This window comes from Mobula birostris, chromosome X (assembly GCF_030028105.1).
Source record: "Mobula birostris isolate sMobBir1 chromosome X, sMobBir1.hap1, whole genome shotgun sequence".
NCBI classification, from domain to species: domain Eukaryota; kingdom Metazoa; phylum Chordata; class Chondrichthyes; order Myliobatiformes; family Myliobatidae; genus Mobula; species Mobula birostris.
In genome coordinates, this window is record NC_092402.1 from 54,368,929 (window position 1) to 54,393,670 (window position 24,742).

The window sequence follows — 24,742 nt, forward strand, 5'->3', positions numbered from 1 at the left end:
GGGGGTGCATGTGGGTGGTCACCAGCCCTCATGACTCCCATCTGTACAAACCTCTGACTCTGGAATCACCAACCTGGATCGTTAATTTCTGCCCTGCTGACCCACCCACCCTCTGGGATTCTGAAGCTGATCTTCAACTGCAGAGCACTCCAACTTGGACTCTGAATACCAGCTCTGGCCTCTGACTCTTCAATTACCGACCCTGAACTTTAACTCCCTCTCAATCTTGTCCCTAAACTACCCTGACTCCTATCTCCCCATGTTGTCCCCAAAACAACTGGCTGAGCCTTGATCTCGACAGATGTTGCAGCTTGGCCCCATCTTGACTGGAATTATGAACCCAATACACCTCCTCACTAGTCTACTCTTTGTGAGGACATTGAGGCATGCAAAGCTCTCTGCCCCCATTCTCTCAACTTTCTACAGGAGCACCGTGGAGAGTGTCCTGTTTTACTGCAGCATTGTGTAGTATAGAAGATGCAAGGCATAGGACTGCAAAACTTTATAGAGGATAGTTAAAACTACCAAGATCACCAAGGTCTCCCTCCTCCCTGTTTGTGACATTTAACGTGAAGACAGAGAAGGTTACATGGATGATCTCAACAATGGGAGACCGCAGTGACAGGAGATTGGAGTGGGGTGCAGCAGCAATGTTACCATGGTCCCAGTGCCAACCTCAGTGTCCATGCTACTACCTTCAACCTCGTCGGAACCTGGTGCTTTTGCAGTTCGAAGGTTCTTTGGAAGTCAAGACTTGCTGCTTACGGCCATGTTATTAAGTGTTACAGAAGCAAAGAAGAAGTGTCAAGAGAAACCAAGGAACAGATGAAAAGGTAGTTGTGGTGTGCTCATATCTGACTAGAGATATATACTGTATGTGCTTATATAAAAATATGGGCAAAAATTAGGAAATTTAAACTACAAGAAAAATAATAATTCTGCAGGCTAATTCAGCAAGTTTGTGGATTTTGAGTCCTTTGCAGTCAATTTCTGATCCAGGACACTTACTTCCCTGGCGGAGATTTGTTTGAGCACACTGACGCCTTGCACGTGGCTGAAAGCACAAGTAAGGCCATTGTCGTTCCTGAGGTGAGGACAATTCTGCCTGCTAGCTGTACTGAAGCTGACCTTCTTCCTCATTCCATTTTCTTGCTGGTGTGGAAGGAGCATGTTGACAGTTTAGATTGCTGCATGGTGAGGCGGCGGTTGAAGGTCCTCAACTGGGGTCCATCAAACTCCCTCCAATGTCTGGTTGCATCAAAGGTCCGTGCATGCAGACAGAAAGTAAGGACTGTGAGGGCCATGGTTTCTGAGCACTGGCCTGTCTGACCATACTCCTCTGTCTTGCCGAGAGCATTTGGGCAACGAAATGACTGTAAGTCCTAACAAGCCTCTTATCTCAGGAAATATTAGCATATGAGAAATGTTTGTTAACATATGAGGAACGTTTGTCCGCTCTTGGACTGTATTCCTTGGAGTTTAGAAGAATGAGGGGAGACCTCATAGAAACATTTCGAATGTTGAAAGGAATGGACAGAGTGGATGTGGCAAAGTTGTTTCCCATGATGGGGAGTCTAGTACAAGAGGGCATGACTTCAGGATTGAAGGGCGCCCTTTCAGAACAGAAATGCGAAGAAATTTTTTAGTCAGAGGGTGGTGAATCTATGGAATTTGTTGCCACGGGCAGCAGTGGAGGCCAAGTCATTGGGAGTATTTAAGGCAGAGATTAATAGGTATCTGAGTAGCCAGGGCATCAAAGGTTATGGTGAGAAGGCGGGGGAGTGGGACTAAATGGGAGAATGGATCAGCTCATGATAAAATGGCGGAGCAGACTCGATGGGCCGAATGGCCGACTTCTGCTCCTTTGTCTTATGGTCTTATGGTCTTGATTCTTGGGGACCGTCCAATTGCAGGAAGCCTGGAGACTGACCTTATTTCATTGGGAATTGGTTCAGCGTGGTAGCCCAGAGAGAGGACTGAGCATTGCTGATTTGCCATGTCATGTCTTTCTTTGCCTTGTAGTCTTAATACTTCAATTACTGTGCAGGACAGACATTTTGCTTCATGGGATCTCCACTCCTAAAAGGCTGGGCCAGGTTGCTCACATTTGGTTCATCCACTTGCAGCACATTCTGCTTTGAGGAATGTGTTCGAGGCTTGGCCGGCTGTTGTATCTTGCCCACGATGGGTTCAGGAGGCTTGCTCTTCAGTGGAGAAGTGTGTGTTATATGTCTAGATACCTTCACATTGGCAAACACGGGCAGCTGCCATCTTCTCAGCAAGGCAGCAAACAGCTCAACTCGGGTTTTCAATCTAGCTATCTTGCATTGTGCACTCTACCCACCCAGCATACTGCCTTTTCCGAAAGCTGTCCTCTGGAAAGTGCAATAGGGCTATTAAAACATAAACTTCATGCCATTTTAGAAGTTTCTTCCCCCAGGCAGTTAATCTGATTATCCATTGTAGTTAGCCTCCCACCCCCCCATTACCTCAGTCACTCCACTGCAAACTACTGTTTATAATGCTGTTTAATTGTAACTACATGCTGGTATTTATGTATCTATGCACATTTATTCCATATCCGTACTTCAATCTTTACATTACATAATTCTTTAATCTGTATAATTGTTGAATGTTGTCACTTTTGGGTGCTCGTCACAGCAATACACCACAGCAAATTCCTAATACATGTTAAATGTATATGGCAGATAAAGTTAATCCTTTGTTGATCCTTTGTTAACTACCTGCAGTAAATTAGACAGATTTTCATCTGGGGCAGGCTCATGCATGGGCTGATAAAAAGCAAAAAACTGCAATTGCTGGTAATCTGAAATAAGAACAGAATGCAGAAAAGTCTCAGTAGATCAGGCAGAAGGAAAAACAGATTTAATGTTTCAATTCCAACAGAGGGTTAAAGACTTGAAACGTTACCTATTTTCCTCTCCCTAACAGGCGTTGTCTGACCTACTGAGTGTTTCCAGCATTTTCTAGAACAATTAATACCTTCTGCATTTCTTTCCTTCACTGAACGTGCTCTGCCCCTTGTAATGTTTCAGACTTTTACAGGCTAGAAGGATGTAACCAGTGGAAGACCTCAGGGATCAGTTCTTGGCTCACAATATTCTCTGACTTGTATTAGAGAAAAGTGAGCAGCATGTATCTAAGTTTTCTGATGGCACAACAGAAAAGTGGAAAGGATGTTGTGTTGGGGATATTTGGACTCCAGAACAGGATAGAGGTCGATTGGGTGATTGGGTGGAAACTCGGTAGCGGAGTTTTCTGTGGGAAGTGTAAGATCATGCACGTTGGCAAGAGGAATCCAAAGGCAATTTATTATTTAAATGAAGAGAATGCAAATGATATGGACCTAGATATCCTTATGCATGAGTCACAAATTGCAGGATCTCTGATGTGTATTGGTGAGATCCCACTTGGAGTATTGTGTGCATTTCTGGTCACCCAGCTATTGGAAGCATGTCATTAAATTAGAAAGGGTACAGAGAAGTTTCACAGGGACTGGAGGACTTGAGTTATAAGGAGAGGCTGGACAGAATGAGATTGTTTTGCCTGGAGTGAAGGAGACTGAGAGGTGGCATTGTGGAAGTTTATAAAATCATGAGCCAATGGTCACAGCCTTCTAACCAGAGTAGGGAGTCTAAAACTAGAGGACATGGTTTAAGGTGAGAGGGGAAAGATTTAAAGGGAACTCAAGGGTCAAGCATTTCACACAGAGAGTGCTGGGTATATGGAAGGAGATACCAGAGGAAGTGACAAAGGTGGGTACCATTGCACTATTAAAAAAGACATTTGAATGGGTACATGGATAGGAAAGGGAATAGCACTAGCTCAGGAAGGCACCTTGGTTGACATGGGTCAGTTGGACTGAAGGACCTGACGCGTCCACGTTGCATACCTCTATGACTCTAAGTACAGAGCATTGGCGGGACCACACTTGGAGTACTGTGCACACTTGTAGTCTCCTCATTTAAGAAAGGATGTACTGGCATTGGAGCCTGTCCAAAAGGAATTTGCCTGGCTAATTCCTGAGATGAGATGGTTGTCTAGCCAACAACAGCTGAAGAAATTAAATCTATGTTATTTGAGGATTAGAAAAATGAGGGGTAATCTTGTTGAGACATGTAAGACCCTAAGGGAGCATGACAGGGGAGATGTGGAGCTGTTGTGCTACTGCTGAAGACTGCACTCTTTGTGAGGGCGATCACTTAAAACTGAGGCACGTAGGAGCATCTTGTAGAGGGTGGTGAATCCCTGGAACATTCTAACCTGGAACGGTATGCAGACTAGATCTCTGGGAGCATTTAAAGAGGAAGAAGAGACACCTTGGAAAGATCGGTAGTGGTGGGGAACTGGCACAGGAGATGAGATGAGGCCTGGGGCAGGCCAGTCATCATCATGTTGAGTGGTGGGGTAGGCTTGAGGGGCCGAGTGGCTTATCCTTGCTATTTCCTTGTGTTCTGTGTCTTGTTTGTTGTCACGGTGATGGAAGTGCTCCATTGGACTCGAGCTCTGGAGATGCTCTGTTGTGAACCATTCTGGGAGCGTTGTGCTGAGTCTGAGCTTTGAGTTTCTCTGACAGGCGTGCTGTTCATTTACTCCTCATTTGGTCAACTGGAGCCAAATCTTTAGCCAACACCAACCACAGGGCTGTCCTCAGCAGCCTAGTTCCTAACGTTCTCCATGTTTGTGTTTCAGGCCAGTTGTTCTGATTGGAGCTCCCAAAGCCAATACCAGCCAGCCGAACATAACGGAAAGTGGGGCAGTCTACTCGTGTTCCTGGGGCCTGAACGACACAGACTGCCAGCAGATTCCTTTTGATCTAACAGGTAGAGTTTGTTGAACTCAGTACTGTGTACCTAAGCCCTTTTGTTCTGTCTCTTGCTCTTAAAAAAAAATGGGGAAAATAATGGTTGGTTTGGAGACTACAAGTGGCAGGAAGTGTCTGCTGAAATTCCTGAACGCTGGGGCATTGATTCATTGATTCCAAGATTCTGTTGACTATCATTTTCTGGTGGGTATCCGGGCTCCAATGCTTATCCTTTGTGGTTGGCAATGACTACTCCATTGGTTGCGGAATTGATGGGTTTGTACAAAATTAATAACTTTGTGGCCAAGTTTGCAGATGATACAAAGATCAGTAGACAGGCAGGTGGTGTTGATGAAGCAGGGGGTCTGCAGAAGGACTTAGATCAGGAGAATCTTTGGTAGAAAGAATAAAGGTATTGACTATTTTATAAACAGAGAGAAAATTCAGAAATTGGAGGTACAAAGGGACTTGGGTAAACTAGTACAGGATTCCCTAAATGTTAACTTGCAAGTTAGTTGGTGTTAAGGCAGGCAAATGCAATGTTAGCATTCATTTCGAGAGGACTAGGATATAAAAGCAAGGATGTAATGCTGAGGTTTTATAAGGCACTCGTCAGACTGCATTTGGAGTATTGTGAGCAGTTTTGGGTTGGCATTGGAGACGGTCCAGAGGAGGTTCACAAGAACAATTAACGTATGAAGAGTGATTGATGGCTCTGGGCCTTTACTTGCTGGAGTTTAGAAGAATGAGGGGTAGGGGAATCTCATTGAAACCTATCACTTCCACTCTGTCTTCAAATTCACTTTCTGACACCTCTGTCTCCTTTCTCCTTTCTCTATTTCCATCCCTGGAGACAGACTGTATACTGAAATCTGTCATAAACAGACTGACTCATAGCCATTGCAACTATTCCCACCCTGTCACTTGTAAAAATGTCATTTCCTTTTCTCAGTTCCTCAGTCTCCACTGCATCTGTTCTCAGGATAAGGCTTTCTATTTCAGAACATTAGAGATGTCCTCCTTCTTCAAAGAACAGGAATTCCTTTCCTCACCCACTTCTCCATTTCCCAGACATCCACCCTCATCGCCTTAACAGGGGTAAAGTTCACCTTGTCCTTACCTATCATCCCATGAGCTTCCGTATCCAGCACATCATTCTCCGCAAGTTCCGGCATTCCCAACAGGATCTGACCACTAAACAAATTTTTACCTCCCCCTCCCCCCAATTGTCTGCTTTCTGCAGGGCAGCGTTTGCTCCTCCATGATTCCCTTGTCCATTTGTTCTTCCCCACGAATCTCCCACCCTGCAAGCAGAAGTGCCACACCTGCCCATTCAGCTCCTCCCTCACCTCCACGCAGGGCCCCAAACTTCCAGGTGAGGCAGCGTTTCACCTGCAAATCTGTTGGGGTCATCTACTGTATCTGGTGATCCAGATGCCGCCTCCTCCGTATCTGTGTGACCCGATGTCGATTGGGTGACCACTTTGTCGAGCACCTTTGCTCCATCCGCAACAAGCAGGACTTCCTGGTGGTGAACCATTTTAATTCCAATCCCATTCCCATTCCAACATGTCGGTCCGTGGCCTCCACTGCCAAGATGAGCTCACTCTCAGGTTGGAGGAGCAACACCTCATATTCTGACTGAGAAGCCCCCAACCAGATGGCGTGAACATCGATTTCTGTAACTTCTGGTAATTTCTCCCCCCCCCTTCCATTCTTCATTCTGAATCCCCTCTCATCTCTTCTCCTTACCCTTCTATCACCTCCTTCTGGTGTCCCTCCTCCTTCCCTTTCTTGAATGGTCCACTCTTCTCTCCTATCAGCATCCCGATGAAGGGTCTCAGCCCAAAACTTCAACTTCTTATTCCTTCCCAAGGATGCTGCCTGACCTCCAAATATTGAGTGGAGGTGGAGAAGATGTTTCCAATAGTGGGGGAGTCTAAGACCAGAGAGCACAGACTCAGAATAGAAAGACATACCTTTAGAACAGAGACAGGGAGGAATTTCTTTGAGGGTGGTGAATCTGTGGAATTAATTGCCACAGACGGCTGTGAAGGCCTAGTCACTGAGTGTATTTAAAGCAGAGGTTGATAGGTTCTTGATTAGTAAGGGAGTCAAAGGTTACAGAGAGAAAGCAGGAGAATGGGGTTGAGAGGGATTAATCCTGCAAATTCTGCTCCTGTCTTATGGTCTTATCTAAGGTTCAACTCAAGGATATGGGACTGGAGTTACACGTAGGTCAGACCAAGTGGGGATAGTATGCTGGAAAGTAAAACCCTGGAGGAACTGAAAGCTGAAATAAAAACAGACAATACACACACCTGAAAGGAAGTAGGTTTGGTGGGGGGGGGGGGGGGGGGGAATGCCAGAATAAAAAGGTGAGGGGAGGGGAAAGAGGACTGGCTTCTCCTTCTTCAAAGAATGGGATTTCTGCTGCCCTCACCTGCACCTCCTCCATTTCCCACACATCCGCAGTCACCACATCTTCCTGCCGCCTTGACAGTGATAGAGTTCCGCATGTCCTCACCTATGCCCCATGAGCCTCCGCAACTTCAACACAATCATATTACCATACACATCCTTACCCCGCTCCCCTCCCCCATGATCTGTTTTCCAGGAAGATCGCTCCCTCGATGATTCCCCTGCCCATTTGTCCCTCCCCACTACTCTCCCTCCTGGCACTTAACCCCTGAAAGCGACAGAAATGCTACCCCTGCCCGTTCACCTCCTCCCTCACCTCCATTCAGGGCCCCAAACAGTTCTTCAGGCAGCACCTCACCTGTGAATCTGTGGACTCGTCTATTGTATCCGGTGCTCCTGATGCGGCCTCCTCTCCATTGGTGAGACCCAATGTAAGTTGGGGGATCGCTTTGTCGAGCACCTCTGCTCCAGCCGGCAGAAGCAGAATTTCCCGGTGGCCAACCATTTTAATTCCCATCCCCATTTCCATTCCGACGATGAGGCCACTCTCTGGTTGGAAGACCATCACCTCTTATTCCGTTGAAGTAGCCTGCAAGCTGATGGCATGAACATTGATTTCTCCTTCCAGTAATTTTTTGTCCCTCCTGCTTCCCTCTTCTATTCCCCACTCTGGCCTCTTACCTCTTCTCCTCATCTGCCCATCACCTCTCCCTGGTGCCCCTCCTTTTCCATTTCTCCTATGGTGCACGCTCCTCTCCAATCAGATTCCTTTCTCTCCAGCCCTTTACCTTTCCCACCCACCTGGCTTCACCCATCACTTTCTGGCTGTCTTCCTTCCTCTCCCCCCACCTTTTTATTCTGGTGTCTTTCCCCTTCCTTTCCAGTCCCGAAGAAGGGTCTCGGGCCAAAACGTCGACTGTTTACTCAATTCCATACATGCTGCCCGAACCTGCTGAGTTCCTCCAGTTTTTATTTTGTGTTACTCTGGATTTCCAGCACGTGCAGAATCTCGTGCTTAAAGTTATGTAATGTTTCAGGTCTGAGGAGGCGTCTTGAATCTCCGAAACGAGCTCTGTTTCTCTCCCCACTGATGTATGGCAGATTCCCCTCCCCGACAGAGGCATGCTTGATTTCTGTTTCAGAACTTCTTATGGCTGAGGTTCCACACCACCTCCCACCCGCGCCCCCCCCCCCCTTTCACAATGTTTTCTTTGCTTCTGTGGCTGTAGCCTCTGAGAGTGGCCAGTCATCCCTGAAAGACTCAGAAAGACTGCTGGGAGGTCTCTGACCAGAATCCTTAGCTCAGTTTCTCCCTCCGCAGACGCAGCCTGGCCCGCTGAGTGTTCTGATTTATTTCAGGTGCCCAGCATCTGGTTCTGCTTTTCTTTCACTGAAGCTCGACCCAGTAAATTTTAATTAAAACTATGACTGTTTTTTCCCTGCCAGCAGAACATAGTGCTGGTGGCAAACTGTATTAAATGACTTCTTAGTATGTGACAGAATCCAAGCTCCAGTTGGTTGGGTGAGGGGTTCAGGGGCTGGTCCTGTTGCTAGGAGATGAGCTGTGGTGAAGAAGTGAATTGCTATGTTCACTTTTTTAAAAAAAAAACATAAGAAACAGGCTCAGAGCTTGTGTTTGGTCTACACGCTTTGCTGACAAACCACTGCATGTTTTAATTCCCTGCAGGCAGGTTCTTTTTGCCTCTGAAAAAATAAATTATTGCAACATGTGGTAGAGTGATATGAAAACCAAATGGGAATTCTCTTGTAGTGGGTCTTTGTGCTAACTCAGGAAAATATGTGGATGGGAGCCAAGACACTTTCACACAGTAGTTGTGCAGCAAGAAAAGCTTTGCCTCCCATTGCTCGACCAAATGATTTTTGTTATGTATGAGGAGTTTAACTGTAGCTCTAAGAATCACATTGAAGAGAAAATGTTCATGTCTGGGATGAAGTAGCAAAGAGTTGTCATTCGAGTGTTCAGAAAACGCCAGAGTTGACAGCAAAGCTTGGCCTAGCCACAGAGGTGACACGAGCCTCCTTCCTCGCAGGCACTTGGCTGCCCTGATGCTATTTTTTTTGCTGTGCTGGGTGTGAAGTGGAAGAGTTTGGCTGTGGGAGAGGCTGGGTTGGGTTCACTGGAGCTGAAGGTCCAGCCTCTTGCGTCAGTCTAGCAGCCCTGTTTCAGGGGTGGGATATGACTGTTGTCTGTGCCCTCGTGTGAAGGATGAAATGGCGGAAAGCGAGGTAAGTTCGCTCTTGGCATCTGAAGGACCTTGTAAATACAGCTTGAACTTTGGCGTCCCCATTCTCTGCAGGGTCTGTGTAGACCTCACCCGACCCAACAGATACCTACAGCATCTTGCTGCTCTACACTCAGTGGCCACTTTATTAGGTATGCCTGTACACCTGCTCGTTAGTGCAAATATCTAATCAGCCAATCATGTGGCAGCAACTCAGTGCATAAAAGCATGCAGACATGGTCAAGAGGTTCAGTTGTTGTTCTGACCAAACATCAGAACGGGGAAAAAATATAATCCGAGTTACTTTGACCATGGAATGACTGTTGGTGCCAGACGGGGTGGTTTGAGGTATCTCAGAAACTGCTGATCTCCTGGGATTTTCATGCACAACAGTACCGAGAGTTTCAGAGAATGGTGTGAAAAATAAAAAAAACATCCAGTGACTGGCAGTTCTGTGCCTTGTTACTGAGAGAGGTCAGAGGAGAATGGCCAGACTGGTTCAAGCTGACAGGAAGGTGACAGTAACTCAAATAACCAGACGTTACAACAGGGGTGTGCAAAAGAGCATCTCTGAACACACAGCACATTGAACCTTGAAGTGGATGGGCTACAGCAGCAGAAGACCGGGAACATACAGAAATACACTCAGTGGCCACTTTATTAGACACAGGAGGTCCCTGCTAAAGTGTCCACTGACAAAAGCCACAAAGGATCATGGACCCCAGGTGTCAGTGAACCTCAATGCCCATTTCCCGAGGGCCGGCCCATGAGGAAACCCAAGAGGTAGTGGAAGCTGGGTGGCCACCCAGGGTTTCCTCATGGGCCGGCCTTCAGGAAATGGGCTTTGAGGTTCACTGACACCCCAGGGAAAGGTGCCCTGAGGGTTCTAGGTATTCACGTTGTCTGAATGCAGTGGTGTGTGTTATGGACAGGGCTTTTCTTTCACAGCACACCGCAGTTCTGGTCCTTGTTCGATGTTCTAGCGGCAACTGTGGCCTGTTGTGCTGAGCTGAGGGAAGAGCTGCTCTGGCTCCATGTGCAGCTGTGTTTACAGGCCCCTCGGCACAGCCCATCGCCAGCGCCTCTGGTTTCTTCCCGCCCTCGCTGCAGGAGACTTCAGCTCCGCTGGTTGTGTGGGCTGGAAGCATCCGTTGATTAGGAGCGTGTTCTGGCCAGGATCCTGAAATCCAGTGCTGGGATGATGGGAATTGCAGACGACGTGTCCTGCCCTCACCAGTGAGGTTGTGACACTGCTCCAAGTTTACACTGGATACAAGTACAGGGCGTATTAATGACCCTTTGGGTGACCAGTACTGCAGTCAGTGCCTGGTCCAGCTCACTGCCCCGGGCACCTGCCATCTGCCATCACCACACTGGGGCGAGGCTTGCAATGGCGGCTGCTGCCTTCAGCCAGCGAGTGCCGGCTTTAATGGGCATCCGGGGAACAGGCAGGCCGGGGAATGGTTCCGATGCAGAGCTGGGTACCGATGTGAACAGAGCACGAGAGCCAGCTTGCACTGACCGGTGCTGGATAGATTTTAACCCTTGTATTTTTAGGCAATCACGTCCTACACCTTGCACTGCTCCATTTAACTTGGATAATATCTCTACTCTAATATCTTGGGCCAATTTATTTTTGACTCATTCAGTTCTGGTTATTACTAAGCCTTAGAAATACTTGTAAATGGTCATTCTACACTAGACCCCCACCCCCATCCCGACACTCAAAATCCCAATGGTGGGTTTTCAGGCAGCCCAGACAGACTTCCACTGGTTGGAGTGGCTGAAATGAAGCAAGCTTCTTTAATGAGTCGTGTCCTGGAGTGGCACAGCACAGAATCACGACGTTCACGTTCATGCCCTCCCATTTTCCTGCATTGGGATGGTATCCTGCGGCACTTTGTCCATTTAAGTGGCCATCTCATTGCCGCTTAAACGATCCGATTCCACCACCTCCTCTGTCAGCCCATTCCGGGTATTGCCCACTCTTTGTGTAGAAACTTGACCCCTTTGGGTCCCATTTAGAAATCCACCATCCCTCACTTTAAATCTAGATCCACTTGATTTTGATATCCCACGTTATGGAATAAATTCTGACCATCTACCCTGTCTGTACCTCTTGTAATTTTATAAATTTCTATAATATCCCCTCTTGACTTCCTCCACTGCAGGGAGAACAGACCCATAATTGAAGCACTCTGTCCCATGCAATGCCTGGTGAATCTCCTCACCCTCTCCATTGCATTCTTGTGGTGTGGTGACAGAACCATACACAATACTCCATTTGCAGCCGAACCGGCCTTTTGTAAAAGTGCAACAAATATGTGCCCTGAGCCATGAAAACAAGCATTTTATATGAAAGGCCTAGATGGAGTGGATGTGGAGAGGGTGTTTCCAACAGTGGGGGAGTCTCGGACCAGAGGACACAGCCTCAGAACACAAGGAAATCCATTTAGAACAGAGATGAGGAGAAATTTCTTTAACCATCAGATAGTGAATCTGTGGAATTCATTGGCACAGACGGCTGTGGAGGACAAATCATTGGGTATATTTAAAGTGAAGGTTGATACGTTCTTTATTAGTAAGGGTGTCAAAGGTTATAGGGAGAAGGTAGAAGAATGGGGTTGAGAGAGATAATAAATCAGCCATGATGGAACAGCGGAGCAGACTCGATAATTCTGTTCCTATATCTTATTGTCTTATATGCCTTCTTTACTATATCAACCTCAGAAGCCACTTTCAGAGAATATGAACTTAAACCCGAGATTGCTCTGTACATCAGTGCTGTTAATGGGTCCTGCCAGTAATAGTGTACTGTCCCTTTACATTTGACCCCTCCCCAAAATGTAACATTTCGCATTTGCCCAGATTAATCTCCACCTGACGTTTCTCTGCCTATATCTACAACTGATCTATATTGCGCTGTACCCTTTGGCAATCTTCTGCACTGTCGACAACACCATCCATCTTTGATTTGTCTGCAAATTTATGAGCCCTTCCATTTACATTTTCATTCAGGTCATATAGGAACAGTGGTCCCAGTGGAGCATAACTAGCCTCAGACCTCCAGCCAGAATAAGTCCCATCAACCACTATCATTTGTCTTCTATGGGCAAACCAATTCTGAAATGAAATGGCTAAGTTACTGTATATCCCATGCACCTTAATCTCCTGGATGAGCTGTCATCCAGGACCTTGTCAAACACCTTACTAAAGTCCATCTAGGCAACATCCACAACTCTTCCTTCAACCATGTTTGGCACCTTCTTGAAAATCCTTGAGTTGATAAGATATGACTTGCCCTGCACAAAAGTCATGCTGTGTGTCCCTAATTAGGCCGTGGTTTTCCAAATGCTCACAAATTTTCTCCCTATGGCTTCTCTACCAGTGACGTGAGACTCACCGGTCTATAGTTTCCAGGATTTTCTGTGGTTCCCTTCTTGAACAATGAAACAACATTAGTACTCGCTATTCCTCTAGGATTTCGCCTGTGGCTGGAGAGGACATGAAGACAATGGTCAAGGCCCCAGCAATCTCATCTCTTGCCTCTCTCAGTAATCTGGGGTATATCCAATCAGGCTCTGGGAGTATCAAAATCTCAAGCATTCTATTGGTACGTTAAGAATAAAAGGGTGACCAGGGAGAGAATAGGCCCACTCAAAGATCAGCATGGCTGTCTGTGTGTGGAACCAAAGGAATTGGCAGACATCCCACCCTGCAAAAACTCACTTCAGGGAGGTAGCACCATCAGTTTGCGGGAGACTCCCAGAACTTCTGGGAGAGGTGGGATGTCTGCAATAGAGTAGCTCCTTAGCAGCTAGCCAGCTAGTTTAAATAACGTTAGCTATGCTAATGAACGAATGACACCTGTTAAACTCACCTCAACATGTCTTTTACAGTCTTAACCCACCATGGGCAATAGAAAAGTCACTGTTGCAAACAGTGCAGCGAGCAACACTGTCATTATTTTTGACCCCTATTAGGCAGGGCTACACTTTAGGGTAGTCTGGGGTGACGTATGTTTTATATTTTCTTTTTTTGGAACATTCTCCCATGGTGTGCTCTCTCTCTTGCGCGCTCTCTCTCTCTCTCTCTCTCTCTCTCTCTCTCTCTCGTGGTCGCTCTCTCTAGCGCGCTCTCTCGCCTCTCTCACGCTCTGTCTGGTGGCCGCTCTCACACTCGCTCTCTCTATCATGCTCTCTCGCTTTCTCTCACCGTCTCTCACACTCTCTCTCTCGCGCTTGCTCTCTCTCTCGTGGTCACGCTCGAGCTCACTCTCTCTAGCGTGCTCTCTCAGGCTCTCTCACGCTCTTTCTCTCGCTCTCGTGCTCTCTCTCACTCGTTCTCAAAAAAATTGATTTCCGGGATATTGGTATATAATTTGTGGGCATCAGGGAGCCACTTATGTGGGAGACTCCTGGAACTTCTGGGAGAGGTGGAATGTCTGAAATGGCTGAGATTTTTAATGAATTTTTCTCTTCAGTTTTCACTGTGGAAAAAACAATGGAAGTTAAAGAAATGGGAGAAAGGAGTGGTGATGTCTTGGACCACATAAAAATTAGCAGGGTTGGGAGGTATTGGAGGCTTTGAAGTGTATTAAGATTGGTAAATCCCCAGGGCCTGACCTGGTGCACTCTCCAACCTCGTGGGAAGCTAAGGAGAAATTATGGAGGCCCTGCACAGATTTTTGCTTTACCTCTGGCTACAGGTGAAGTTCCAGAGGATTGGAGAGTGGCTAATGTGGTACCATGGTTTAAAAAGGGTATCAAAAACAAGCCAAGAAACGGCAGGCCATGAGTCTGACATCAGTGGTGGATACATTGTTGGAGGGGATTCTGAGGGACGGGATCTACCAATATTTAGAGAGTCCAGGTCTGATTCTGGACAAGTCAGCACGGCTTTGTGCATGGGAAGTTGTGTCTGATAAACCTCTTAGAATTTTCTGGGGTGGTAATCAAGAGAGTAGATGAGGGTAGGACTTGGATGTTGCCTATATGGGCTTTAGCAAGGCCTCTGACAAGGTCCCTTATGGCAGACTAGTCTGGAAGGTTAGATCACATGGGATCCAAGGACAGATATCAGATTGGGTTCATAATTGTCTCAGTGGATGGAAGCAGAGGATGATGGATGACGGTGGTTTCTCGGACTGGAGGTCTCTGTCTAGTGATGGTCCACAGGGTTCAGTGCTGGGATCTTTGTAATACTGTGTTTATAAACAAATAGGTGGTGTTGTATGGTGTTGGGAGAGCAAACCAGGGTAGGGATTATACAGTGAATGGCAGTGTCATGGTACAGAGGGGTCTTGGAATACAAGTGCATCATTCACTGAAAGCAGCATCCCAGGCAGACAGAGTGCTGCAGAAGGTGTGTGACTTGCTGGACTTCATCCGTCAGGGCACTGAGTACACGAGGAGTTGTGTTGCAGTTAGGCAAGTCAGTTACAAGTGAGGCCACACTTGGAGTATTGTGTACAGTTTGAGTCACCCTGTCATAGGAAAGGTGTCACTCAACTAAAAAGATTGTGGAAAAGACTTACCAGGATGTTGCCTCGACTTGGGGGTCTGAGTTACAAGGACTGGCTGTGTAGACCAGGACTTTACATCTTTCCTGGAACATAGGAGATTGCAGAGAGAACTGATAGAGGTATATAAGATCACAAGGTGCACAGATAAGGTGGAAACACACAGCCTTTCTCCCGGGGAGCAAGAGAGCACAGGTTGAAGATCAGAGGTGGGAGATTTAAAAGGTACACGAGGGCAGCTGCTTCACACAAAGAATGGTGCATATTTGGACCGAGCTGCCAGTGGTTGAGGTGGGCACACTAGCAACATTTAAAAACCATCTCGATAAGTACATGCATTGGAGAAGTTTAGGGGCCTGTGGGCCAAACATGGGCAACACAGTCAACATTGGTGTGCTGGGCTGAAGGGGCTGTTTCTGTGCTGTTTGGCTTTGCGATTCAAAATGCTCTAGCAAATTAGCTGCTCCCCACTGCTCTCACTGTCTTTCTCCTACCTTGTCCACATCCTCATGTCCAAGCACATGTCCCCTCCTTTATGTTTGGGTTGTCCTACCCTCTCGCTGGTGATATGGGGAGAGCTGGTCAGGGGAAGTTCTCCAGTTCTCCTGTTGGCCGGGAAGTGCAATAGTCATTCTTTGCGACTCTCAAATCCTCCCCCAGCCCACCCTGCCACCTCACCTAGGAGCCTTTCTGCTCCTTCCCAGCTCCGACTACACCTGCCCCTCTCCACCCAGACACTTCACCATTCCCTGTTACTCCACGCCTGGCGCCATTGTGGTCCCTGTGTGGATAACCCAGTGGATTCAAAGTTCAAAGTCAAATTTGTTATCAGAGCACATACATGGCACTACATACAATCCTGAGATTCTTATTCTGCGGGCTACTTAGGAAATGTATAGAACAGAAACTAAACTGTAAACATCAGGAACTGTAAACTGTAAACAAAGAGTGCAAACGCAGATATAAATAAACAGCAATAAATAATGAGCATGAAATAACAAGATAAAAGAGTCTTTAAATGAGTGCAGCCCTTTTGTTCAACAGCCTGATGGTTGAGGGGTAGTAACTGCTCTTGAACCTGGTGTGTGTGTCCTGAGGCTCCTGTACCTCCTTCCTGATGGCAGCAGTGAGAAAAGAGCAAGGCCTGGGTAGTGAGGATCTTTGATGGTGGACACTGCTTTCCTATAGCGTCATTTCAAGTAGCTGTGCCCAATGGTTGGGAGAGCTTTACCTGTGATGTACTGAGCTGAATCCACTACCTTTTGTAGGATTTTCCACTCAAAGGCATTGGTGTTCCCATACCAGGCCATAATGCAGCCAGTCAGCACACTTCCCACCTCACATCTATAGACATTTGCCAAGGTTTTTGATGACATGCCGAATCTCTGCAGACTCCTGAGGAAGCAGAGGCACTGTTGTGCTTTCTTCATAATTATATTTCTATGATGGGTCCAGGACAGTTCCTCTGAGATAGTGACACCCAGGAATTTAAAGTTACTGACCCTCTCCACCTCTGATCCTTTGATTACTGGCTCATGGACCTCTGGTTTCCCTCTCCTAAAGTCTACAGTCAGTTCCTTGGTCTTATGGACATTGAGTGAGAAGTTGTTGTTATTACACCAGTCAGCCAAATTTTCATTCTCCGGCAGATTCCAGTGGAAGGCTGCATTTGGTGGTCCCAGGGAATGGATTGTGCACGTAGCTTCACTGCACTGCCCACTGGTACCTCTTGGCCATCTTCCACGCAGCATACCCAAATCAGGAGCCCTCACTTCTACATGACAGAAACAGAAATTTCATCAGACATATTTCAACACCAAGCCACAAGCAGATGTTTAGCCTGTTGAACTGAAGCTCGGGCTGAGGGAGAGCTAAGGGATGAGAAAGGTGCAGACAGGATTGGCCGGGGTGGACGGGCATATGGGTTTTGTGTGTGTGTGTGTGTGTGTGTGTGTGTGTGTGTGTGTGTGTGTATGGGGGGGGGGGTGAGGCTGGAAGACTGGGATGGGTCATGTCTGTGGAAGCAGCACCCTGGGATGAAAGCACACATGAAGGGTCATAGTGGGAGAACCTCCGGGAGCTGTCAGATCTTGCAGTACCAGAGACAGGGTGGGGAGGTTTCTGCAGCTAAAGAGCTGAGACTGGGTGGGTTGGGTCCCAGTACCGGGGGAGGGGGGGAGTGGATCAGGCAATCCTAGGTGTGGATACGTGGGGGAAAGATCACAGATGGAATCTGGCAGTAAAAGGGTGTGTTTCCACCTCAGGCAGTTACCAACAGACGGTCAAAGTGGTGACAGGGCAGCAGACAGAGTTCATGAGGGTGGTCACAGCAGGAAATATCAGCTCATCCATCCTGGATGTCAGGCGAGACGATGTGAGTGGGGGTTGATGTGGAAACTAGCATTGTGCTTTTTGATGAGTCACCAAGTGTAGGTGAGAGACAGGAGGGGCCAAGGACAGGCCCTCACAGGTCCCTGGACACATCTGCTCTCAGGCTTAATACTTTCTGTCCTCAATGTGTGGCCGAGCCGGTAGACACCGGCTTTGTGCTCTCCGAGGTGCAGTGTGTCTGATTCCAACGGAGGAGGTGTCTTGACAGAGCTGTAGGATATAAGTGGCATGGGTTTAACTCTGAGCTGGGATGGCAAGGACTGACACTGGCACCCAGTGGTGCTGTGGGATCTTGTGCCTTTGTGCCGGATGTGATTCAAGATTCAAGGTGAAGGTTTTTTTTATATCACGTGTACATCAAAGCATACAGTGAACTGCATCATTTGTGTGAACAACCAACAGACCTGAGTGTGTGCTGGGGGGCAGCCCGCAAGTGTTTCAACACACTCTGGTACCAACAGAACATACCCACAATGCTCAGCAGAGCAACACAGAACACAGCAAGCAACAAAACAACAACAGCAAAACGAGTGCCTTTCTTCTCTCCTACTCACATACGCAGTCATTTAACCGCAGAACAGACCCTTCAGCGGACTCGGACTTGCAGACGTTGGGCTTTGACTTCCCCAGCAGATTTGCAGAGATTTGCAGACCTTGTTCTGGCCAACGGGCCTCAACTTTTGGACTTCCGATTCGACCCTTGGTCTTCGATCCTTGGCATTGACCCTCAGACTCGCGATGACAGGACCCTGAACATTGAACTCTGGTCTCACAGATTGGCAAACCGGGGGGGGGGGGAGTGGTCATTGCAACTCTGACTCTGGAACCCACCGATGACCTGCTGACCTGCGGGGGGGGGCTGTCATCCACTTTCTGCAAATTTGACGTCCAACCACGGGTGTCCCATGTCCATTTTACTGGCCTTCAAACATGGAGCAGAGACTTTGATTCCAGCCTGAACTCTAATTCCACCACCTCTCTGTCCCTAAATCCTAACCTGACCCCTAACTCCCTTCTCTGTCTCCAAAACCATCCTTGAGAACCTAAAAAAAAATTAAAATATAATTGAATCTGAGATCTGACGTAATGAAGGTCATAGCTCAGCACCATCTTGTTTAAAGTTGAAAGTACACTTATTATCAAAGTATGTACACATTATACAACCTAGAGATTTGTCTCCTTACAGGCAGCCAGGAAGCACAGAAACCCAAAAGAACCCATATATATGAAAGAAAGTCTAGGACCCAATGTACAGAGAATAAAAAAAAACAAATCATGTCCACAAGAAAATAAAATAAAATAACCCGTAAAAAGACCATTGATCACCCAATGTGTAACGGGAAAAAAACACATCATGCAAACAGTAACAGCAGTAAATAGTGTTTCTGAACTGAAGTCCGCAGAGAGTCCTATAGTTCAGCGCAGAGCCGAGTAAACGTCGTGCAGCAGCGATCTTCAATGGCCCGTCCCTCACCTCGGGCCCCGACACCCTGACCTTTCCGACACTTTGACCCTTTCAATCTGGCCTGGCTTGGATTAACTCTCCATCTTGGATTAAATACATTTGGAATAAGTATGTTGGAATTTGATGATTGCTTTACTTGTGAAGGAGGTGAGCCCTGAGCCTGGGCCTGTTGATCATCCTGAGGGTAAACTTGGATTGTGTAGTGAATTTTTTTACATTACTTATTTTTGTAGGCATTGTATGCCGTGAAAGGTAAAATATTCCACTGCACTGTACAACACTTTAATGCCATGATTCATAGAATGTTCCAGAATGAAGGACCTTTTTTTTGGAATATGCCCAAAAGATGCCTCCAGAACCATGAGTACCCTTACACAGGCAGGCCACCGGGTGCGGCAGCGATATCAAACCGTGAAACGTGGACGTCTTACTCGTGATTTATCAGCCCGGCTGAGGGGTGGACGATCCTGTGGCAACGTGCCATCCTCATGGCCGTCAGCTTTCTTGGCCTCCCATGAGAGCAACTGTGTGATTTCAAAGATACCTCACGAAGGCGGTGACCACTTGTTTATTGCACAGGGAACGTGAGGGTGGGAGCTTGCCTGCAGTTGCCTCTCAAGCACCGTCATGGTACCAGAAGGGGGTTGTGCAGAGGGAAGTTGGTGCTTATTTTGACTCTGGGCCTTCTGCTGATCTTTGATCCTGTTTCCGACGCACATTGTCGGTTGGACTGGGGAGAGGAGGTGATGTCATCCACCTCCCTGTCAGCCGTTGGGTAGACAGGAAAGCAAGGATCCTGGCTTGGCTGCTGTCTATTCTGTGCTTTAATTGTTCTTATTCTGTTTGTTTCCTTCTCTGAATGAAAACACTGAGTGCGTTCCTCCACGTAGTCACTGACACCTGACCTTTGCTTCAAAAGCAGCCGAGTGGTGTCGGATCGTGTGTTCTGCACCCTCACCATGTGTGAGAGGGGATGGGAGGGGGTGAGGATGGGGGACAAAGCAAGAGCAGTGGCCGTGTGGAGGGGAGGGATGATTCAACACAGATAACCGAAAAGAATAACATTCCCCTTTCCCAGGAAAGAATGGAGGTTCTGTTGACAGTGCAAGGCATTGAATCTGGTAAGCAGACGTTTGGTTTGGATTTCACCAGGCCCCAGAGGAAGATCAATGGGGCTGCTGATGGATGAAGACTGAAGGTGGAGGTGGAGGTAGAGGAGGGCGGTGAATGTCACAGCTCACTGGCCAGCCTCGGCTGCCTCAATCAGACGGTGCCAGGTTCTGGCCCAAGTGTCACGTGCATAGAGGAATGACGCTGGAAAACAGCTGGCAGAGAGAAAGTAAACCGTGTTAGCGCTCCAAACATTGGGAATTAATGCAAAAAAAAAGCGAAAAGAAAGCTGAACATTTGTGCCCCCTGAGGTCAGAATGCTCCATCTTGTTTATAACGACTGCAAACATTGCGCTGTAAATCTGGCCTTTGGGTTTCTGGTTGAGCAGTGAACGTTGGGTCAACTTTCTGCCCACCTCTGTCTGACATCGATTAAACAGCCCCGCGCGATGGGGCAGCTCCCTCATCTGAGCGTGGGTGAATCTGCTTGGACTATGACAGTCGGTCTCTGAGTGAATATCCGATTCAGAATCTAGAACCAAAACTGCCTTTGTCAGCCCAGAGCTTGAAGGCCCAGTAATCGTGCACTCACAGCGAACACCGTTATTACTTTTCTGATGAAACATCTCAGCCAGAAACGTCAACTGTCTATTCCCTTCCACAGATGCTGCCTGACCTGCTGAGTTCCTCCAGCATTTTGTGAGTGTTGTTTAAGATTTCCAGCATCTGTGGAATCTCCTGTGGTTATTATTGCCAGGAATTACTCCCACTTCACGCTTCCAGGCCAGTAATTCTATAGTAAGGGACCCTGTTCCTTAGATAGATAGATAGAAACTTTATTGATCCCAGAGGAAATTACAGTGTCACTGTAGCATTACAAGTGCACAGACATACAAATATTAGAAGTAGAAAGAATAAAAAAAGTTACCCTGAGAATAAGATGTACAAGACTGACAAGTCAAAGATTACAAGATTTCCAAGTTCACACTAGTAAGATGGTAGTGCAAGAATTTCCATAATATTATACAGTAATGGGTGTACATTGACACTGTCCAGACAAGCAGTGATGATAGTATAAATGGGCCGAAGTGTGCAATAGTAGGGTGTGGTAAACAGAGTTAAACGAGGCCTAAACAGAGCTTCAGTAAACAGAGGTTAATAACAGGCTAACAGGAGGGGGTGATCATTTCCCTGGCTATAGGTTGACTCATTATAGAGCCTAATGGCCGAGGGTAAGAATGACCTCATATAGTTCTCTTTAGAGCCGCACAGTTGTCTTAGTCTATTACTAAAAGTGCTCCTCTGTTCAGTCAAGGTGATAGATAGATTGATCTTTTAGATATTACATTGATCTTGGAGTAGGTTAAATGGTCAGCAGGGCTCTTGGACTGAAGGGCCTGTACTGTGCTATGATGTCCTATGTTCTATTCTACTAAGCAGAGTCAGTCCCACAGCTGGGGAATGTTCTCAAAGACCAAATCCATTCCTTACTCTGGTCGCAGTCTATTGATCCTTCTCCCTATTCCTACCTCTAACGACTCCAGTTTCCCTGTTTCATCCCCTCCAGTTTTGCCCCATGGTTTGAGAAGGTTGACCGCAGTGTTCCTGTTGGGTGGATATACTGTCACAGAGAGAAAATGGGCCGATGTATGAGAAATGTAATTCCACTTGTCGCAGGTTCTGTATGGGGCCGTGCAGGAGTTTTGGACTGCTGTTCGTGCTCTTGTGAAGAGGTTCCAGTTGGACAGGGTGTTGGTGAGGCTGCACCTGGAGTATTGTGCAAGATAAGGGGTGGGCGGCCATTTCACACTTGAGGTATGGAGAAGTTTCTTCAGTCAGAGGGTGGTGAATCTCTGGAATTTTGTGGGCACTGGAGGCCGGGTTATTGGATAAAATTAAGGTGGAGATTGGGAAATATTTTAAAGATCAAGGAACTGAGGGTCATGAAAAGGACTTGATGCCACTGTTGATCCACCATGGTCATACTGAATGGTGGGGCAGGCTTGAGGGGCTGAATGTCCACCTCCCTGCTCCTATTTTCTTGTGCTAAGAAATATTGTGGTAAAGATATCTGCACCCACCCCACTCCTTTTTCTGTGGCGGTTCCAGTTTCAATGTAGACTTTTTATGATTGTACTGCAGACACCAGAATACTGGGAACAGGTCCAGCAAGCAAGCTGCTGGAGGAACTCGGCAGGTTGAGCAGCTTCTGTGGAGAGAAGGGAATAATCAACATTCTTGGTTGAAACCCTGCATCAGGACTGAGTTCCTCCAGCAGATATATTTTTAAATTATTCCCTTTGGTGAAGTGATGTTGGACAGGATTGAGACCTACCAATTCAACACCCCCCCCCCCGACCCCTAACCTTAAACAGAGTGTTCAGGTGGGTGGGGTTGGGATTTGGGAGAATCGGATCACGGGTTGTGGGGAGCTTTGGAATGCAGGTATATATATGTGACTCCATAAGTGATGTCGGACACCCAATTCCTTGCTGGATCTGGCCATTGCAATCGTGCAGTGTCCTTGGAAAAGATGCTTCCCAACTATCCTATCAGAATGGCTGCTACAGGGAGTTGGGAAGCAAGTTGAGAAGCAGGACCTCAAAGGTAGTAATCTCGAGATTACTGCCTGTGCCATGCGAAAATGAGTATAGGAACAGAGTGAGGTGGAGGATAAATGCGTAGCTGAGAGATTGGAACGGGGGCAGGGTTTCAGATTTCTGGATCATTGGGACCTCTTTTGGGGCAGGCGTGACCTGTACAAAAAGGACGGGTTGCACTTGAAGCCAAGGGGGGGACCAATATCCTGGCAGAGAGGTTTGCTAAGGCTATTGGGGAGAGTTTAAGTTAGAATTTCTGGGGCGTGGGAACCGAACTGAAGAGACAGAGGAAGGGGCAGTTGGCTCACACATAGAGAAAGTTTGGAGACTGTGCGAGAGGGAGGATAGGTAGGTGATAGAGAAGAGATACGCTCAGACCGATGGTAAGACGCTTGGCAGTGTGGAGGATCAGAAGGATCTTGGGGTCTGAGTCCATAGGACACTCAAGGCTGCTGCACAGGTTGATTCTGTGGTTAAGAATGCATATGGTGCATTGGCCTTCATTAACCGTTTAAGAGCCAAGAGGTAATGTTACAGCTATTTCGGACCCTGATCAGACCCTGCTTGGAATACTGTGCTCAGTTCTGGTCACCTCACTACAGGAAGGGTGTGGATACTATAGAGAGAGTACAGAGGAGATTTACAAGGATGTTGCGTGGAATGGGGAGCATGTCTTATGAGAATAGGTTGAGTGAACTCGGCCTTTTCTCCTTGGAGCGACAGAGGATGAGAGGTGACCTCATAGAGGTGTATAAGATGATGAGAGGCATTGATTGTGTGGATAGTCAGAGGCTTTTTCCCAAGGCTGAAATGGCTAGCACGAGAGGGCATAGTTCTAAGGTGCTTGGAAGTAGGTACAGAGGAGATGTCAGGGGTAAGATTTTTTACACAGAGAGTGGTGAGTGTGTGGAATGGGCTGCCGGTGACGGTGGTGGAGGCGGATATGGTGAGGCCTTTTAAGAGACTCCTGGATAGGTACATGGAGATTAGAAAAATAGAGGCTATGGGTAGCCCTAGGTAATTTCTTAAGTATATAAATGTTCGGCACAGCTTTGTGGGCCGAAGGGCCTGTATTGTGTTGTAGGTTTTCTATGTTTCTATGTTTCTAAAGTCTTCGGCCATTAAGCCTCAGGAATGCAGGAAAATGGGGCTAGCTTAGAGGGGGTCTTGGTCAGCATTGACCAGTTTCCACGCTGACTTATTCTACGAGCGGGAGTCTCTGGTTGGAAGCTGACCTGGTGCTTTGGTTCTGATTAAGGTGGTATATACCATACTGAGGAAAGACCCTCCTGCATTGCTGACCCATCCAGTTCCACACTGAGTGAGTGTGGCCTTGGATTCGGGCGGAAAGTGAGTCCACATTCTCAAGCTGTGGTTGAGCAGTGGGCTCACCATTGGAATGTCGGTGCCATTTATAATTCTATAAATGTTTATCACATTCCCTCTTCATGTCCTCCATTGCAGGGAGAACAGACCCAGACTCTCCAGTCTCTTCCCATAACTGAAGCACTCCGTCCCATGCAACGCCTGGTGAATCTCCTCACCCTCTGCATTGCATTACTGTGGTGTGGTGACAGGATATTACACAGTACTCCTTTTGTAGCCGAATCAGTCTTTTGTAAAAGTGCAACAAATATGTGCCCTGAGCCATGAAAACAAGCATTTTATATGAAAGGCCTAGATGGAGTGGATATGGGGAGGGTGTTTCCAATAGTGGAGGAGTCTAAGACTAGAGGGCACAGCCTCACAATACAAGGGCATCCCTTTAGAACAGAGATGAGGAGGAATTTCTTTTGGCAGAGGTGGTGAAGCTGTAGAATTCACTGCCGCAGATCACTGCGGAAACCAAGTCATTGAGTATATTTAAAGCGGAGGTTGATAGGTTCTTGATTAGTAAGGGTGTCAAAGGTTATAGGGAAAAGGCAGGAAAATGGGGTTGAGGGGAAAATAAATCAGCCACGATTGAATGGAGGAGCAGACTCAATGGGCTGAATGGCCTAATTCTGCTCCTATGTCTTACGAACTAATGGTCTTGTGTGCCAGTGATCACAGCAATATCAAAGTGGCTGCAGGTTGTTAGTGATGGCTGGCTAATGATTTGCTCGTGAGAACTTCCAATCACTGAGGTCAGTCGGGAGTAGCTGGTGTTCTATGAACAGTGTGTTT

The 24,742-nt window shown here is 47.2% G+C and overlaps 1 protein-coding gene across 2 annotated transcripts in view; it reads left to right on the forward strand.

Moving 5' to 3' along the window:
* The window catches only part of LOC140191747 (integrin alpha-5-like), a 137,380-nt gene that overhangs the window by 34,795 nt on the left and 77,843 nt on the right, over positions 1–24,742 (forward strand). For both annotated transcript variants that reach the window (XR_011883905.1, XM_072249450.1), the window contains exon 2: positions 4,714–4,844. Coding sequence is in view for 1 of the 2 variants with exons in the window: in XM_072249450.1 (XP_072105551.1) it covers positions 4,714–4,844 (131 nt within the window). In the remaining variant the exon portion in view is untranslated. The remainder of the gene's footprint in view (positions 1–4,713; positions 4,845–24,742) is intronic.